This window comes from Thermobia domestica, chromosome 10 (genome assembly GCF_964235325.1).
Source record: "Thermobia domestica chromosome 10, izTheDome1.hap1.1, whole genome shotgun sequence".
NCBI lineage: Eukaryota > Metazoa > Arthropoda > Insecta > Zygentoma > Lepismatidae > Thermobia > Thermobia domestica.
Window position 1 is genome coordinate 85,047,160 of NC_137463.1, and position 19,549 is coordinate 85,066,708.

A 19,549-nucleotide genomic window follows, 5' to 3' on the forward strand; every position below is an offset into this window, starting at 1 on the left:
TGTTGTTGTTGTCAATAACTTCTGAACGAAAAGCCCAATTTTAGCCCAAAATTATCATTAACTCTTAAACTTTAACTTTTGACTAAGAATGGGACGCATTTTATTCAAGGATGGGACACATACCAATCGATATAACATATCGAACGAAACAAATGACATGGTTATATATACCTATATCTATATCTATATCTATCTATCTATCTATCTATCTATCTATCTATCTATCTATATATATATATATATATATATATATATATATATATATATATATATATATGTATATATATATATAGTATGGCGCTAAATTCGTTGTACAAAAGCAGAGGAGTGATTCCTGGGAGTAAAACAAACAAAAAAGTTCCAATAAACATAGGGCGAAAACCCCATCGTTTACGTGTTATAGGCTACTGAAATCATGAAAAAAATGAATTTTAAAGGTTCATAGCTCCAAAAGTATGTGACCTACCTTGATCCGGTCAAGACTTCACTTAGGAACTAGGGTGTGCCCTATCCAAAAATGAGTGTTTCAGAATCCTGAGGTGCTTCCACAACAATTTTTATAGAGGGAGTTTGACTACGGGCCTATGATATAAAGTACTCTCCAACTACCGCCATAAAAATTGTTGCGTGAGTACTTTAGGATTCTAAAACATGTATTTTTGGATAGAGCACATTCTAGTTCCTAAGTGAAGTCTTAACCCGACTACAGTAGGTCCCATAGTTTTGGAGCTATGGACCTTTAGAATTCATTTTTTCATGTTTTCGGCAGTCTATAGCACGCAAACGATGGGGTTTTCGTCCTATGTTTATTGGAACTTTTTTTGTTTGTTTTACTTTCAGAAATCACTCCTCTGCTTTTGTACAACGAATTTAGCGCCATGTTATATATATATATATATATATATATATATATATATATATATATATATATATATATATATATATATATAAGCATTGCAAAGTAGTAGATTGTATCTATTGTTTATTTTCTCCAAACAGTAACACACAAAATATATGTAAAATTATACTCTTAACATGTGATTCTTTCCTGTAAAGTCGGCATAAGCGTGAGATGTAAAACTGAAATATTTTTCTTTCCTGTAAGGAGTAATTTCCCCTTCATTCTCCTTTTCTTCTTCTTCTATTTCTTAAAAGTATTCATCTTGAATGCTTATTGTGCTGTAGAACTTTCTTTCGAATAAATTCTGCTCTAGACTTGCACTTAAATAAACATCATGCTTGAGTTAAACATATCTTAGAGTCAAGAGAATCTACCACTCACTTCCACTGGCTACTCTTCAGTGATATTACAACGTTAAATATGTAAATTGTATTGCTAAAAGCTAAGGGAGAATGTTTAAAAAAGTTGTAAACAAGTACATTAGGTAAGCTTTTTTTCCTTTAGCTTATAGCGATAAAATTTAAATTTTTAAAGATCTGACTTCCCCCCCCCTTTCCTTAGGAACCGCTACTGCTCCCTTTGCACACAGCAAATTGAAAAAGAAAATTCCGAATTATATTCCGAATTCCAAATTCCGAATTCCGAATCTAATTTTTGTCTGCTTTAATTTGAAATTTATCAATTTTCAAATTACCAATCGAGTCTTCTGAATATAGATGGGAAATCGGCTTTTCTTTGCATATGTAAATGAATGAGTGGTAGATTTTCTAAATGTTCATAATATAATCTGCACACCAAATATGATATATGTCGAGGGTCACCCTATTCTTTATCTGAACTTCATTTTATCGAAAGAGACTGACCAAAGCTTAAAACTTTACTTTATTTTAAATTATAATTTGTAACTGTTTCGGATATCTAGCAAATCCTTCTTCAGACACTATCGAAATTAATGAAAATAAAGAAAATAAAAATGAAAGAAAAAAGATGTCTGTATTTTCATTAATTTCGATAGTGTCTGAAGAAGGATATGCTAGATATCCGAAACAGTTACAAATTATAATTTAAAATAAAGTAAAGTTTTAAGCTTTGGTCAGTGTCTCTTTTGTTAAAACAATTAATCCAAAGCCATGAATAGTCTTACTACTGAACTTCATACTAGATAGTTGTTCTTTTAGAATTTGAATAATAAACAAAATTTGAACAAATTGTTTGAATAATTATACGTAAAACGAATAATTATTTAAGTTACGAATATTTTAGCAGCATTACTGTGCATCTTACATTATTATTATTATTATTATTATTATTATTATTATTATTATTATTATTATTATTATTACAATTTTAATATTACCTGAGAGGCTTCAAGTATTTTTTCTGATACATTTCAGGTACAACTATTTTGGGAGCAACTGGACTGATCTGCATATCATTAGCATACCTTGTAATATTAGTTAAACCACAAGAGCTTATTCTAAACACAGTAAGTACGCTGGAAAATGCATATTAAAATATACTAAAATACAGCTACGAAAATGTTTCTCAATAATACTTAGAGAGCTTTTCAGATTAACTTTCAATACATTTGCTCATTGTGCAAAATCATTTTGCATTTATTTATATGAATACTGTAGTATATATTTTAATACTGTAGTGTAGTATTTGTGAGAAGCAGATAGTAATAATGAAAACTAATAGAAAAAAGTCAATTTAAATTTTTACTCGTTAGTCAGTAACTATAATTAGAATACATATATTTATATAGTTTATCTTTAATTTTATTATATAAACAATAAAAATCTAAGAACACTAATATAAACGAAGAAATCTTTGCTTTAATGTTCCACGGTTGTACCCTTTAGGCACAAAGAGACGGATGTTTGATGAAAATGAAGGATTATAATACAATTAGTAGATTGAGAAATATTTATGTTAATCCCTTATTTATTGTAACATTTTTTTAAATCTTCGCTTAAGATTTCAAATAAGAGTAAATAAAATATGCTTAAGCCTTCAGCAGAATACTCTCTTCACCATCTAGACCTTTCTTAATTCTTTCCTCCAACTAGGGATGATTCCATACCGGGACCAAGTACCTTGCGAAAACTTATATATCGTCTGAAAGCTCTTGCCATGAGAAGTATGAAACTGTTTTCAAATTACGGGCAAACCCGTAACCTGACCCTATAAGGGGGACTTTATTGGTGTTTGTGACCCTATGTATGGCATATTCGACAGAAGTAAAATTGAATGTTACGATGCATCACGCGTAAGCGTCTGAGTCCATCATGATCCTTTTTGGCTCATTGCTAAAATGTGACCCGGGCAAGGGTTTAATAATATCACTTTGCACGAAGATGTATCCATTTGGTCAGTCTTGCCAACGAATTGTAAATATAATGTTTCAGCTTGTTTCTGTAACACTGGATGTATATCCATGAAACGTGACATAAACATCGTTCATCACTAGAGAAAATATACTGTGAACGTATTCCTCTCTCAAGCACCCCAGTTTGGCAGTGTTGCCAATTAATGCGAACATTCAAGATTTTCGCATGAAGTCTGTATCATTGGCGGACATATTAGACTGTGAACTATGCTAGGTTTCTAGTATGTTACTGTGAGCCTACAAGCACCCATTTGTCAGTGTTTCCAATCATTCTAGAATACATTTTCTCGGAAGGTTGCCTGACCATTGCTTGCATAGAGACAAAACTTGGCATAAACATCGTTCGATACAACAGCAAACCTATTGTGGTTGTTACGAATCCTCAAGCACCCCAGTCTGTCAGTATTGGCAACGTTTTCAAAATGGAAGTTCTTTAAATAGCAATATACTAGCGTGGAGGTATTATTATATTGTGTAATGATATGAACATGCGACAGAAGAGACTAGGGTGCTTGGGGATTGGTAACAACCACAGTATGTTTGCTATTGTGTCGAACAATGTTTATGCCAAGTTTTGTCTCTATGCAAGCAATGGTCAGGCAGCCTTCCGAGAAAATGTATTCTAGAATGATTGGAAACACTGACAAATGGGTGCTTGTAGGCTCACAGTAACATACTACAAACCTAGCATAGATCACAGTCTAATTATGTCCGCCAATGATACAGACTTCATGCGAAAATCTTGAATGTTCGCATTAATTGGCAACACTGCCAAACTGGGGTGCTTGGGAGAGGAATACGTTCACAGTATATTTTCCCTAGTGACGAATGATGTTTATGCCACGTTTCATGGATATACATCCAGTGTTACAGGAACAAGCTCAAACATTATATTTATAATTCGTTGGCAACACTGACCAAATGGGTACGTCTTCGTGCAAAGTGATATTATTAAACCCTTGCCCGGGCCACATTCTAGCAATGAGCCAAAAAGGACCATGATGGGCTCAGACACTTAAGCGTGATGCATCGTAACATTCAATTTTACTTCTGTCGAATATGCCATACATAAGGTCACAAACACCAACAAAGTGCCCCTTATCGGGTCAGGTCACGGGTTTGCCCGTGATTTGAAAACGGTTTTGTACTTCTCATGGCAAGAGCTTTCAGACGATATATAGGTTTTCCCAAGGTAATTGGTCCCGGTATAGAATCATTCCTAGTAAGTATATTTACAGAGTTCGATTCATTTATGTTGAGCCAAATTTGAATGCGCCACTTACCTAGGAAATGCCGTGTTTCCACCATCGGTTGTGTTCAATTTACAGACCTCTACAGACTATTGTCCGGCATCAGGGTTTCCATTGTAGGAAACTGCGTTGCAGCTGGACTATGCGTATTGTGCCCCTCCTCTTTACAGGCTTTCCACAAGCCAAAAACAGTGCAGACTGCGGACTCGACGATGCAGGACAGACACTGCTTGAGGACTCCGAAAGCGGAACAGTCCATTCGGCTGGCATCTGGACTCTTGATAGGGGTGACAGAGAAGGGAATTGCCGAAATTCCAGTTTCTTGTTTATACAGCGACAGAATTCTAGTGATGTTTTCGCCATGTGGCTGGATGTCTTGTCTTCGTACACTTCAACCTGTTCACGTCTTGTCCATACCATGCTAGTACATATCAGTCAAGACATGAGTTTGGTAGTACGCAGCATTGATTTTGACGTTTCGGAGACGCAGTTTGCCTTTGTATGAAAAACAGCCACGATCATGAACCCTTTTGGGAAACTGCGCCCTGTCAAAAGAACGTGTTTCGGCCCTTGGCATTAACAAATCTGTATATAATGACATGAACTTTACCACAGTCTGTGAGGTAAATCAACGCCTCATCAAGGATAACAAGAAACTTCACTGATCACCCGTGAGATGATATTCATACAGTCCCCTACAGTTCCTTTTTCGTTCAGTTACAGGAGACTTTTTCAGGGCGTACACACTGCTCTTATGAACGACTGTGAGACGAAAGTCCCTGCGAATGATGGGGTTGATTTTTGCTTGTAATGTGTGGCACTTGCTGGCCATCGCGCGCTAGTGAGGCGTTTTCGGAGGTCTCCATACGCCGCGCCACACGCAATGGTGGTGGGATCCTCTTCACAGGAGGCCAGTTTCTCGCTGCTCGTGTCGGTGTGATGGGCCCAGAACTCTGTGCCGCATATTTCTGTATAATACGATTCACAGTGGGACGATCTGCACGAAAATTACACACTTGACACATTTCTACAATGTGCGACACCTTAATCTTAGCGTCGGAGAAGCCCACAATGAACCCCTCCCAGAATGTGTTCAGTTTCGGTGACATCAGACTACGCTCGACCATAGTGCTTTACTGTGTGACTAACAAGATACTGCTGCTTGCCTCAAGGGAATCTCACGTCGATGGGTTGTGCATGCGCGGTACGGTTACACATTGACATCGGGTCAATATAGCTGAATCAACCTCTGTACAGCAATTTTGGATAGAAAGTAAAATATGATAGATATTTAAAAATGTTCACGAAAATATTAATTGAAAAAAAATAATTATAAATACATTATATTCGTTACTAAATGAAAATTGAAAGAAAAGAGAAATATTTCAGGTCAATTTCTGCTGCTGAAGATATACATATAATTTCAGATTTTAACACTATCGGAAGATTCATGGCTATACAGGATATGGAAGAAGCCTCCAGTAGAGTTGTATGTGAAGGTTTATGTGTTCAATGTTACAAACAAAGATAAATTTCTCAGCGGCGAAGAAAAATTAAGAGTAGAAGAAGTAGGTCCTTATGTTTATAGGTAAGATAATTTTTTGCTTTAAAATTACTACTGTTAAAATTGTTGCTCTCTTGATAAAGGATTTGATCTTTATAGTTGTTTGATATCAGCTACTGATTAATATGATGAAGGTTTATGAGGATGTATGCTTGTGATTATTGGACGAGGGTAGGCCAGAAAGCTGTTACCCACACTATGATAGAGATGTGCTAGGTATGAAAAAATTTACACAATTGTAAGTTGGCATCTCACTTACATGAGTGCTAACTTGTGTCTTTATAGGTCATGTTGAAGTTGCAGCAAGAAAGCTAACGGTAAAACATGTTGGATAAAATCGAATACCGAGCTGTGATTAGGTTCTTCTATCATCAAACAAAAGATTATTTCTATTATTGTGCTTATGAAAAGAAGATTTCTATCGTGGTGTGCGTAAGAACTTTCTGATTTCTTCTCGTATAATAGGCCCTTCATGAAATTCCGTTTTGTGTTTGTATAATTGAATTACAGGAAATTAAGTTTTACTCCAAGATACTATTAATTCACCTCAGCAACCAACAAACAAACAAACAAACAAAAAAATGCAATTTAAAACATTTTTCTAGAAATTAAGAAACAAAAGTACTTGTAGTTGTATTAGTGGGTCTTCTACTGCATTAATGTTTCCTTTAATTTTCAATATATTCGACAAACTTGTGCTGTATATACTTAATGAAAACAAGTCTAATTTTGTATTCCAAATCTGAATTTTCAAAGTTTAGACACGAGACTGAAATGCAGTAATAAAATCAAGTGATTTCTGTAAAATTAAAGTAATAGTGAATTGAAACTTTCCAAGACAAAGAGCATTATAGAGCTCTTCTCGGCTAATCAGCCAGACGAGATACAAAAACTGACGACGCTTCGAAAAGTTGTAGATTATCAACATAACATACGACTTTGATAGCACATCTTATCTGACTTCTTATCCGGGAAGGATTATTTAACCTTTTAATTGACAAGCATTGATAGCATTACCATTAAAATATTTAGTTTGCTTTTATGGGTGAACCATGTCTTCCTGATCATAATTGCGTAATTTTTAAAGTACTTTTGTAATTTGGTTACAAAATAAGGATGTTTATTTAAAAGCAATATTGCGTTAAAATAGGTCTTATGTGTAGCTACTGAGCAGCATTGCTCTATTATGGTAAAATATCATAATAATACTCTCAATAATTACCAACAGTTTCGTTGAAATTTTTTCCTACAGAGCAAGAAACCACGAATAAAAAATAAAAAAATAAAAACTTTCGCCGAACGTAGGAGGTAAAGTTTCTACCAAGGATCTTATAAAATAGAGGATCTGCCCTTACAACAAAATCTTGAAGCCATACGTCAGTTTCGCCACCCCTACTCTGCCCACTCTGCCCAATAGGATCGCAATGTTTTGAGCAAACAATCATGGCGGAAACGAAAGTAGCCAATCAGACGATGCAAGAAACGAGAGCAGCCAATCAGACTTGGCGATGCTCGGTTGTTTTTTGGCTTCATTGATTTAATAGGATGAAGATACAAATAGGCAGATCCTCTATTTTACAACATCCTTGGTTTCTACAATACTAAATTTGACTGTTCCCTGTTGACGAAGATTAGAAGTGTCTAAAGAAGTGACCGCAAATCATGTATATGATTATTGTATGAAAGCAATAATGCTAATTAAACGATCACTGAAGTTATAATTCGTGCGGATAACACAATAGAATGCGATGTTGCTTCAGAGCAACACTACCCAATAAAGGGTCAAATTAATTGTATTTGTACTCTATAAAGAAGATACTAGTTCTATCAAACATATGTTTCTTGCAATCTTAGAAATAGACATAGAAATCTTATTAAATTCTAAATCCACAGTCAAAATTTTCTTCGAAAGACAGTAAAAAAGTAATTCTTAGACAGATTTCGAACTGATGGAATAAAATATACAAGGGATTATAAAAGTTGAGACAATGTTTCTCGCCTGTAACCTAAAATTTGTAAATGGTTTCATTTACGGACAGAATGATTGAGTTTATACAGACTGAATGATCGAAAGATTTTATTTTCTTAAAAGAGAGTACACAAACTGTCATGATGTAAAAAAAGTTACGTAATAATATTTTTAAAAATATCTTTTGAGTTTTATTATGCTACCTGTATGTCATTAACTTTTGATATATATTTGTATGTTGATATGATCAATTTGTTAAGAATAAGAATCGTGAACAACAGGTTCATATGACCTACCTTTTAGGATTTTACAAAATTACAGGTAGTTTGCTTTAAAAATTGAAAAGCACACGAAAACAACACTGTATGATTATTAGTATTTAACGGGGGAAATGGTCAACGATGAGACACATACCAATCGATAGATCTCATTAAGCTGAACAAACTGATACGGGCAAGTTTAAAATCTCATGCGTAATTTTCGAGAAAATTGAGAAAACAAATTTATTTGTAAACCTAAAAATTTATGTTGCGCCATAATTACTTCATATTAAGGTGAAACGGATATTGAAATACGCACCTGTCCAGGTCTTTATTATGACATTCGTAAGGTGACAGTATGCATTATTTTTAATGAGCTATGTCCTAAAATTATAATTTATTTTTATTTTTTACTTTCTGTTTAACTACAATAATGTCTAACGCTGATACAACAATTTAGTTAGGTGAAAATTCCGTATGTACCATTAACTAATTATTTTGCACCAATTTTGACTTTTTCATATCAATGATATGCATCACTGAATTATCTTCAATATTGTAAGTGTTGACGTTGTGAGTACACTTTACGATATTAATAGTATACAGCCGTACATATTTCTTACTAAATGATGCCTTATTATCTGTAAATATTTTGGATCCCAAAAATGAATTATAAATAGTAATTTTGATACATTTCTTGAAGAGCCTATCTCTTCTTTGGCACAGGGCTCTAGACAATCGCCTAAGTTTCTCCACTCACGAAAATGACCCTGATCACACAACACTAAACATATATTCTATAACTACTTTCGCTCAATACTTCATCAAACAAGAAAAGGAAGTAGGAAGGAAAAAGTTAAAATATAATATGGAAATGTAACTGTGAAACTTCCAGATGAACGTTATCTTGAAACAATGTTAAATGATAGTTTGCAAGTTTGAAAATATGTACTCCAAACAAGGAAACAAGGACACTAAAAGGCAACATCGGATTGTTTTCCATGGTAAAGAAACATCCACTGAATTGACTAGTACAATAGACTTCCTTGTTTCCTTCTACATTGCACAAAATAGTAAGACTATTCATGGCTTTGGATTGATTATTTTAACAAAAGAGACACTGACCAAAGCTTAAAACCCACTTTATTTTAAATTATAATTTGTAACTGTTTCGGATATCTAGCATATCCTTCTTCAGACACTATCGAAAATAAATGAAAATACAGACATATATATAAATATTGTTATGACAAAGTTTAAATTATTTAACCGTCATATATATAGTCATTATTATGAAAAAGTTTAAATTGTTTTAACAGACATATGTATAGTTATTGTTGTACTTTATTATTTTTATTTATTTATTTATATTTTATTATTATTATTATTATTATTATTATTATTATTATTATTATTATTATTATTATTATTATTTACTGAGGCTTTCATCCAATCCCATAAGTCTTCGTTTTCACTTTCCAACTAATCACGTTTCTTTATTTTTGGTTCTTATAAGGGCCTTTTTTTTTATTTATTTTCTTTTTCTCTATGCTATTCAAATTTCCTTGCCATAATTCATTAATAGGTAAGCCCCCTGTCCAGTTCATCAGTTTATCTCTTCCTACCTTCTTTATCCAAGCTGCTTCTTTCCACTTCCTTATTATCATTCTTTTCTCCATCTCCAATACTTCCATTAATTCCGTGATTCGTCTCCTTAACATGTTTGTATATGGCATTGGTATCTTTCTTCCTCCTAACATCATCTTCATGTTGTTTTATCCTTTTTACCATTCTCTTTCCTGTCTCTCCTATATATGACATATCGCAGTCCTCACACCATACCCTATAGATGACTCCTTCTTCCTCTTCATTAATCTTTTTAGTTCCTTTTCTATTCTTCTTCTTTATTGATCTTAATAAAGTTTCTCCACTCTTTCTGTAAGTTCTGACCCCTCCTTTCTTCAATAAATTCTTCAGTTTCTCCGTTTCTTCTCCCATACTTTCTATGCCATGCCATTTTCCACTCTCATCCTCTTCATTCTTCTTTCTCCCTCTCTTCCTCTTTTTGCGTACTTCTTCCTTCTCTAACTCTTTCTTGCTGTAACCGTTCTTCTCTAACTGTCTGTAGAATTTCTGTATGCTCTCCTTCCTTCCTTCCTCTTCGTCCTCCAGCATTTCTATTCTTCTTATCATATTTGTTATGAAATTTCTCTTTGTACTCCTATCCACGTCGCTCCTCTCATGGCAGTACACTCCCGCTGAGCACTCTTTCTGGTACCACCTCGTAACTAGCCCTTCTCCTTGTTTTATTATGGTCATGTCTAAAAAGTTTATTCTTGCATTTTCTTCCAACTCCATGTCCAAGCTTATGCCTTTTTCTTTATCTTCTACACTATTTTTGAAGTTCTCTAATTTTCTCCTAGTCCCTTTCCACAAGCCTAGACAGTCATCCACATACCTACAAAACATGTTACAGCAAGAAAGAGTTAGAGAAGGAAGAAGAACGCAAAAAGAGGAAGAGAGGGAGAAAGAAGAATGAAGAGGATGAGAGTGGAAAATGGTATGGCATAGAAAGTATGGGAGAAGAAACGGAGAAACTGAAGAATTTATTGAAGAAAGGAGGGGTCAGAACTTATAGAAAGAGTGGAGAAACTTTATTAAGATCAATAAAGAAGAAGAATAGAAAAGGAACTAAAAAGATTAATGAAGAGGAAGAAGGAGTCATCTATAGGGTATGGTGTGAGGACTGCGATATGTCATATATAGGAGAGACAGGAAAGAGAATGGTAGAAAGGATAAAACAACATGAAGATGATGTTAGGAGGAAGAAAGATACCAATGCCATATACAAACATGTTAAGGAGACGAATCACGGAATTAATGGAAGTATTGGAGATGGAGAAAAGAATGATAATAAGGAAGTGGAAAGAAGCAGCTTGGATAAAGAAGGTAGGAAGAGATAAACTGATGAACTGGACAGGGGGCTTACCTATTAATGAATTATGGCAAGGAAGTTTGAATAGCATAGAGAAAAAGAAAATAAATAAAAAAAGGCCCTTATAAGAACCAAAAATAAAGAAACGTGATTAGTTGGAAAGTGAAAACGAAGACTTATGGGATTGGATGAAAGCCTCAGTAAATAATAATAATAATAATAATAATAATAATAATAATAATAATAATAATAAAATATAAATAAATAAATAAAAATAAAAAAGTACAACAATAACTATACATATGTCTGTTAAAACAATTTAAACTTTTTCATAATAATGACTATATATATGACGGTTAAATAATTTAAACTTTGTCATAACAATATTTATATATATGTCTGTATTTTCATTTATTTTCGATAGTGTCTGAAGAAGGATATGCTAGATATCCGAAACAGTTACAAATTATAATTTAAAATAAAGTGGGTTTTAAGCTTTGGTCAGTGTCTCTTTTGTTAAAATTGCACAAAACTTGTAGAAGCCTCCTTCGTGTTGTTTTGTATGACATTTCGAGAATGACAAGGAAAACAGTCATGCCTAAATACTACTCGCAAAAATATTACCCTACTCACAAACAAATATGCCTTTCGAACCAGATCGGGCAAAATCGGACAACAATCGGTCTTTTTTTTCTCTAACAAATAATATTCTATACTATCACATTCAGCACATAGTAAAACTGGACTCGGCTGGACTCAAAATAAAACTCTACATGAAATTCAATATCAAGTATACCAATTTTGGTTTTCGATCTAATATTATTTTATCCACATATTGGCTGGTATATGAAAGTATATTAGAGTTCTATGTATGTGTCGTGAACGATGAATGTATAACAATGTTCTGCACAATCATTGTTGACGCCTAATAACGAAATATTATTTTGTTTTCACATCATGAACTTTGCGTCTGCTACCGAGGTAGATACAAGGCCTTCTTCCACCGAGTTTAATCTTTCACATTGGTACTAACTGTAGGCCCAACCCTTAGGAGCTGTACAAAAATCTACCTATTTCTGCAAATCTTGCGTTTGTCCTTATTAAATGTGTAAGGTCTTTCATATTTGTGATAATTTCGAATTTTGAGGTTTTGGACAGATTTGAAGGGTGTCTAGACCACTGTGCACTGTAGTAAATTGTCTAAGTAGCTACAACTAACAAATAACTATTAAAAAAAAAGCTGGCTGATAACATTTTGTTTTATTTTTTGAAAAATAAAAACTACCTTTTAAAAGTAATATTCGAGAAGTCCCGTATCCCCGTTTGGATACCAAGATTTAACAAACCCAGTGAGAAAATCACTCTAGCTATCTATTGCAGAAAAGAATTTAAAAAAAAATCACTTTGTTTAAAAGTTATATGTGAAGTAACGCGCGGGTTAAAGTCAGCGTTACCCCCTAAGATATTAACGGATTAACTTTGCTAATTAACAAATTCGATCGAAATAATTGATCTAGCTACATGTACCCAGAAAGAATTAAAACAAAAGTAGATTTCGTTCGAAAGTTGAATTAGATCATTTAAAAAGGACTTCAGTCACCAAAATGACGAAATTGAGTTAACAATGGATTTTTGTTGCTATAAGGTACACTTACGTTTCTATGCATAAAAAGCTTCAGTTGCATTGGTCTAACATTTTATAAGCAAACGTAAACGTTGATTATTCTGTGCAGAATCAGTGATTTGAAGCCACTTCTGCATGGAGAATTGTATTTATTTTATTTGTTAGGGGCAATAGCATTCGATTTTTATCTATATTAGAAAACCTGCCTGGACGCAAATTACAGGGTCGAAAAAGAGGACACGACCGGGAAAACCAGGACGTATGGTAGCCCTAATATATTACAATGTTCTTAGATTCCTAACCTAACTGTATTTCAACTAATTTACCTAATGTAAAATTAACTACAGTTGTCTTGTTATAAACAGAACTATGGTAAAATCTTTGCAAGTCAAATCATTGACAGTAGAGAGATACACTTATTCAAAATGTACAAAGATGAACAACAGAAACCAACATTGCCATCATCTGCAGCTTATGCCGCCGGTAAAGTTTCTATCAAGAGTATCAAAATCAATTATATCAGGAAACTTCTGCCCTATGTTCCCGATAAACACAAACACTTCTATGAATTGATCATGAAGTGGTTTACAGTTGAGCTGATCGAGCTAGAAGTTCAAGACGATTCATAGTGTTTCTTTATTATTTATTTATTTATTTATTTATTTATTTGAGAAGAACAAACCTTAAAACAATATGCAACACATTGAGTTTAGTAAATTAATAAAGTCAATTAACATGTCTTTGTTTCCATTTGGAGTTACGTTTTTTATACCTCCTATTGATTTTTAACTGGGGAAGAAACATCTTAACACAGTTTTGTGTTAACAAAGAGCAACAAAATAACAAAAACAATAAAATTACACGCATACAGGGGCCTCGCCTATAGTTTACGTTCAAGAATGGCTTCAACCCAAAGAGGATAACAATTTATTATCTTGGCAATGTGCAAACAAAATGGTTTTCCTATACATCGTTCGATTAATATAATTTTTATCTACACGGAAAATAAAATTGGTTCATCTTGACTTTATAGTTTCAAAACTGCAATTTTTAAATTTTTTTTTTCAAAACTATGTTTGTTCGACTGAAGCCCTTATTGCATTAACAGATTCAATTATCGTGCGGAGTAATGGACGAATTAAAGTAAGCAGTCAGCTTATTCGTCAAGATATTAATGGATTAAATCCATTAATGAACTCGACCGAGGTAATTGAGCTAGTTATGTATTGTCAAAAAGAGAGTTCAAAAAATTGCCATCGTTCAAGATTTATCGTGTAGAACAATGAACAGACATACTAATAACACAATCAAAAGTCATACTTGCGTGATCATAATAAGTATTAATAACAATTTTCATGTATAATATAATTACAGGGAAGATTTAGAAATGCAGAATGTAACGTTCAACGCAAATCGTACAGTAACTTTTTCACCAAGAAGAACTCCAGTATTTATTCCTGAGATGTCAAATGGTTCCTTGGATGATATATTAAGTGTTCCTAATGTCCCATTGCTGGTAAGTTAAATATTAATATTTTTTAGTGAAATTACAAATTAGATATGTGAAGTTCAAATAATATATTAATTATCATAGTATTGCAAGCAGTGATAAGAAATATAAGCAAAAGGCTAGTATTCACCACAAAAAAACAAAGTATTGTTTTAGGAAGCGCTTTCGGGAAACTCTGTTCCATTTTTAGCCTAGACAGGATTTTAGAAAGACCTGGGGAGAAATGTGGAAAGATAAAACCATCCTTTTAACTATTTTTTACCTATCCACATTTCTCTCCCAGGCTTTTTAAAATCCTCGTCGAACTGTGTCTAGGCTGAAGATGGAAAAGAGTTGCAAAAGCGCTTCCTAGAATAATAACTTTTTTTTTTTTTTTTTTGCGCAATGAGTATTAGTCTTTTGCTTATATTTCTTGCTAACATATAAATTACTTTCTAAATATTAATATATGTAGTTTTATTTGCTTTATTTATTGACATCAGACTTCAGACTGTAGTAAGTACATGTATAGTCATATATTTGTTTACAAAAATAAACTCCCATCTTTCTTTTAAATAATTGCATCAAGTAATCGCATAATCTTTATCTCTTTAGGGGCCGCGGTGGCTCGGTGGTAGAGTGTTCACCTCTGGTGCTTGGGGTCCCGGGTTCGATCCCAGCGCCGCCAAATGAACTTTGTGGTGGACAAGCATCGTGTGCGTGGGTTTTCTCGGGGTTCTCCAGTTTCCTCCCACTTTCTTCGTTCCACCATTTCATTTATTACTCATCATCACCGTCTCCTTGAGCCTAACCGGCATAACCGTGGGACGTAAAACTCAAAGATTTCATTTCATTTTCATTTCTTTATCTCTTTAATAACTTTCGTCGAAAATCAGATATTATTTAAGCATGTAAATAGATTTTTTTTGAAGAGAGAGACGTATGTTTAACATATGCTGTTTCAGAAGCAAAATGTAAATACAAGAAATCAGTTAGAAAAATTGTTAATGCATACTTCATCTATATATATATACACCACGATTGATTTACCGTGATTCAAAACTTAACTCTTTGTCACTTTATTTTTAAAAAGAAATGAAATAAAAAAGAAAATTAAGTTGACTACATACAAAAAAATGGTAACAACTACGAACTTTATGAAAATACAAAAGTATAAAATTTGAAAAAATAAGAAATTAGAAAAAAAACTAAAATATATTTGGAATACGTGAGCTACGAAAAACATCATATTAATAAACTAAGTATATAATAATAATATAGTTTAGAACTCAGAAATTACTCATGACCTACAAACTACTTTGTGAAAATACCTTCAGAGCTGAAACAATTATAGCCTTTTATTTTATCTAAATTGCTAGGAAATTCATCTATAATGAGATGATAAAATAAACTGTACTATGTTATACGAATGTTGATATATTACTAGGTTTCCTTTTGTAAATTTTAGGTTATTTCTTTATTTTAATTACGTTATATTATTTTGCCCTTCGCAATGTACTTGTATATTTTTGAATTTTCTTAAAATGGTAAAGGTTTTAAAATTACTTCATATAACACACTGTTTTTTTTCTTTTAATGTCATCAATTCTTGTTTCTAGTATATTTAATATTTTAATCGTCATAATATCGAATTCCTTTGATTGGTTGAATATTGTCTTTGAAACGTTTGGTAGTTGGAGTAGCTTATACGTCTTTACATGTTGAAAATAATACTTAAGAGATAGAAAACTCCTTTTATACCATAAAATCGAAAAGTTTTAAATGTACACAAAGTACGAAATACTTATTGTTACTAAATATTATGGACTAATTTTGTCTGTGAGTGACCTAGAAACCTTTACTATTTTAGAAAGAAAGAGAGAGAGGTATTCTGTGCAGTATTCAATACAACAAATCTCATAATGTTGAAGAACTGAAACAGAAATATTTGCTTACATACTTGTACATCTTAGAAACAACATTACTATATAAAAGTTTACTTAAATTTTTGTTTTGTATTCTAGGGTATTTCATCATATCTGTTAAATTCATCTGCATTAACTCAAACGATGTACTCGGTGTTTATTTCTACATACAAATTCGAACCATTCCGATCAATGTCAGTACAAGAATATTTATGGGGTGTGAATGATCCATTGGTAACACTTGGAAACAAATTTCTACCAACTTGGATTACCTTCAATAAATTTGGTCTTCTAGATCGAGTAAGTATAAATTTAATAATAAACTGAAAACGATTTATAAGATAATTGTTTGTTAAATCTTTTAACTATTTGAAAATGAATATCATTAAATAGGAGAGGATGTAATATTGAAAGGTTACTATGTGGTGACATTTTCAAAGAAAAAGTATTAATAATTTAATCGTCAGTTATCATGCTGCAATTCCTACAAGTTATTAAGATGTTTTCTAAAATAATAATAATAATAATAATAAGTTAGTTTACATTGCATGCTTAAGTTTATAAAAATACATATGATACAATTAAATTATGACAATAATAATAATTATTATTAACCAACCACTAAACCTGTATAAATAATTACTGTCTTCACATATTTATTTCATAGGTGTTGAACCTATAGTTGGTTAATGCATTAATGATAACATATAACTTTATAAATTATATACTGTTTGAAGTAAACACGTTTTTTTCCTGCACATCCGAAGAATGACAACTAACACAATACATAAAAAAACAGTAGAATTTTGAACTAAATTGGAATATCTTAATTTGCTAACAACGTTGTTGATATACAGTTTACAAAATATTTCATTTCAATCGTTTTCATCGGTATTTATGACGTCCAGAAAAGAAATTAGACCACCTGTATTAAATTCTGTTTAATACTTAATTGCTCCTCTTCTGGAGCAAATGACAGCAGTAATTCGCTATGGCACTGACTCTATAAATGGGGATAAGGCTTAGAGGTGTATATTTTGCTCTGAATTGTACATAACAGAGCTATTCAGGATTCTCATTGTACCAGTCAGTATCAGTTTCTTTCGACGCACGAGACAGTAGTTGTTTTCGTGATCACAGTTGAATTAAGAGTAAAATGTTGGCTGAAAAACACCACTTGCTCGCCCAGAAGTCGAATGTAGTCCGATCAGTGCATAACAGTCCATTTCTGTTTATGTTAAGCACCTTCCAAAATGTTTATATATGGGCAGTTCGGGCAATCATAATGGTAAGCGTTACTTTTGGCGAATTGTGATCGAACCACAGAAGAGTATTAGGTAGTTTAATTTCGGAAATACCTGTAAATGACAGAGGAAGCTTGTTTGGTATGTGTCATTACATTGAATTGAATGGGAATGGTCAATCTTTTCTTTTCAGTTTACTCGAAAGTTAGAAGATGTGATATACCATTATGTTCACCCGAGACGCTGTAGTTTGTATATGAAAAACTGTATGTGATTTTCTTTTGTTATATGTGTAGTTCTCATGGAAAACTTCATTAGATCTTCATGCGCTCTGTGTCTCTTTCTACTGGCTTCAAAAGACTAACACGCAACTCGTTAAACTTTATGATCAGGGCCGTAACTTGTGGGGGGAAGGAGACATCTGCCTCCCAGGAAAGCTCCCCGCCGTTCGAGGGGGGTGGGCGTTTTAAGACAAAATTTTCCTACTTCATATAGGATAAGAACATGAAATTATAAATGAAGCATCAAACAGATTCACCACATTACATAAACAAAAGAACACACAGAAAGTAAATAAAACAAAAATGAGTCGTGGGCCCATTTCAGTAAAAAAATGTCTACTATTAGGGGCCCTAGTAATAATATTTATTCGTATGGCTTTGAAATTTGTAAATATTGTCTCATTAATTAATTTGTGATGTATGGAACGGGCCCAGGGGCGTAACTAACGGCTCCGCAGACCTTTCCGTACGAGATGGTGCACAGGCTCCGGAGGGCCCGTAAAGAGTAAGAGAAAGATGGAAAGAGGGAGCCCAAGTATTAGAACAAACAACTATTTCTAGGGGGCCCAAATACGCGTATTAATGCTTGCCTAGAAAAAATCTAAGTTACGGCGCTGCTTATGGTCCAATCCAGTACTGTCCGATTTTTGTGTTGTTCAATACACTGAAGGGGTACATCTTTGTGAATAGGTTTCAACAGTGGCCTCTAGTGTTCATTATTGTTATTATTATTCCAGATTTTCACGACATGAAATGCTTTTTGTAGTGTGCATTCCAAAATTTGGATATATGACACGTCATTGATCAGTAACTTTCGCTTCTTTGTATAGCGGTTGGTTGACACTAAACGTGGCACTCTTCGGCTGTCATGTGTGTGAACATATTTATTTTGCATGTAGGTTTAAGTAGTTCGCGTTTGCTTCGACTGCCTAAAAACACATTTTACAGTACCACGTAGCATACCAGAAATTTCGGAAATTTTCGCAACTTTCTAGGCGTTTTAAAGGGCTCTAAAACGCGTTCAGAAACGCTCCAATACAGTGTCTTTGTCTTGTCAATCACGTCTTCCTTGTGATCCATGCTCTAACATGAAATATAAATGTGTTACTTAAAAAAAAAAAAAAAAAAAAAAAAACTATTGATACTATAAATTATATACCTCATGACCCACTTACGAAAATGAAGTGCAATATGTGGTGATCTGATCTCTGGTAATGAAAATATAACTATTACATGTCTCTCTGAGGGATCTTTTTCATTTCTTCTGTTTTCCTTTTCTTCTTGCTCAAGATGGTTATATTACTATCAAGCACTGTAATATTTGTAACGGTGTGGTAAAGATGTCTTTTAAAATAGTGTTTGTATGTAGTTGAGAAACATTCAGAGATTAAGGTGAAACATTCTGCAAAATAAATCTAGTTTGCAATATAAAACGAATAACATATGTATTTTTGCTTCGAAAAACGGAAGTTATTTGTAACGATGTAGTGAAACAGTATGTGTTAATAATTTACTTTCCATATTTGCAACTTGTATATGCTTATACGTGTTCATTGTCCACTCGCATAGATACCAAATATTTACTTTTGTACTTCTTTTTAGTAAAACTGCAAACTTGTTTCTGAGTTAAAAGCACTCTTTGAGACAGATATATTTGTTTTATGTTATCAGCATAATATAGGCTATGATAGCAACATATTAGAAGTATAATATGA

The 19,549-nt window shown here is 33.1% G+C and overlaps 1 protein-coding gene across 1 annotated transcript in view; it reads left to right on the forward strand.

Annotated features, from left to right (window-relative positions):
* The window catches only part of LOC145662521 (scavenger receptor class B member 1-like), an 89,944-nt gene that overhangs the window by 52,988 nt on the left and 17,407 nt on the right, over positions 1 to 19,549 (forward strand). The window contains exons 2-5 of the mRNA XM_081728180.1: positions 2,296 to 2,387; positions 5,971 to 6,131; positions 14,270 to 14,411; positions 16,409 to 16,609. Of these exons, the coding sequence (XP_081584306.1) occupies positions 2,296 to 2,387; positions 5,971 to 6,131; positions 14,270 to 14,411; positions 16,409 to 16,609 (596 nt within the window). The remainder of the gene's footprint in view (positions 1 to 2,295; positions 2,388 to 5,970; positions 6,132 to 14,269; positions 14,412 to 16,408; positions 16,610 to 19,549) is intronic.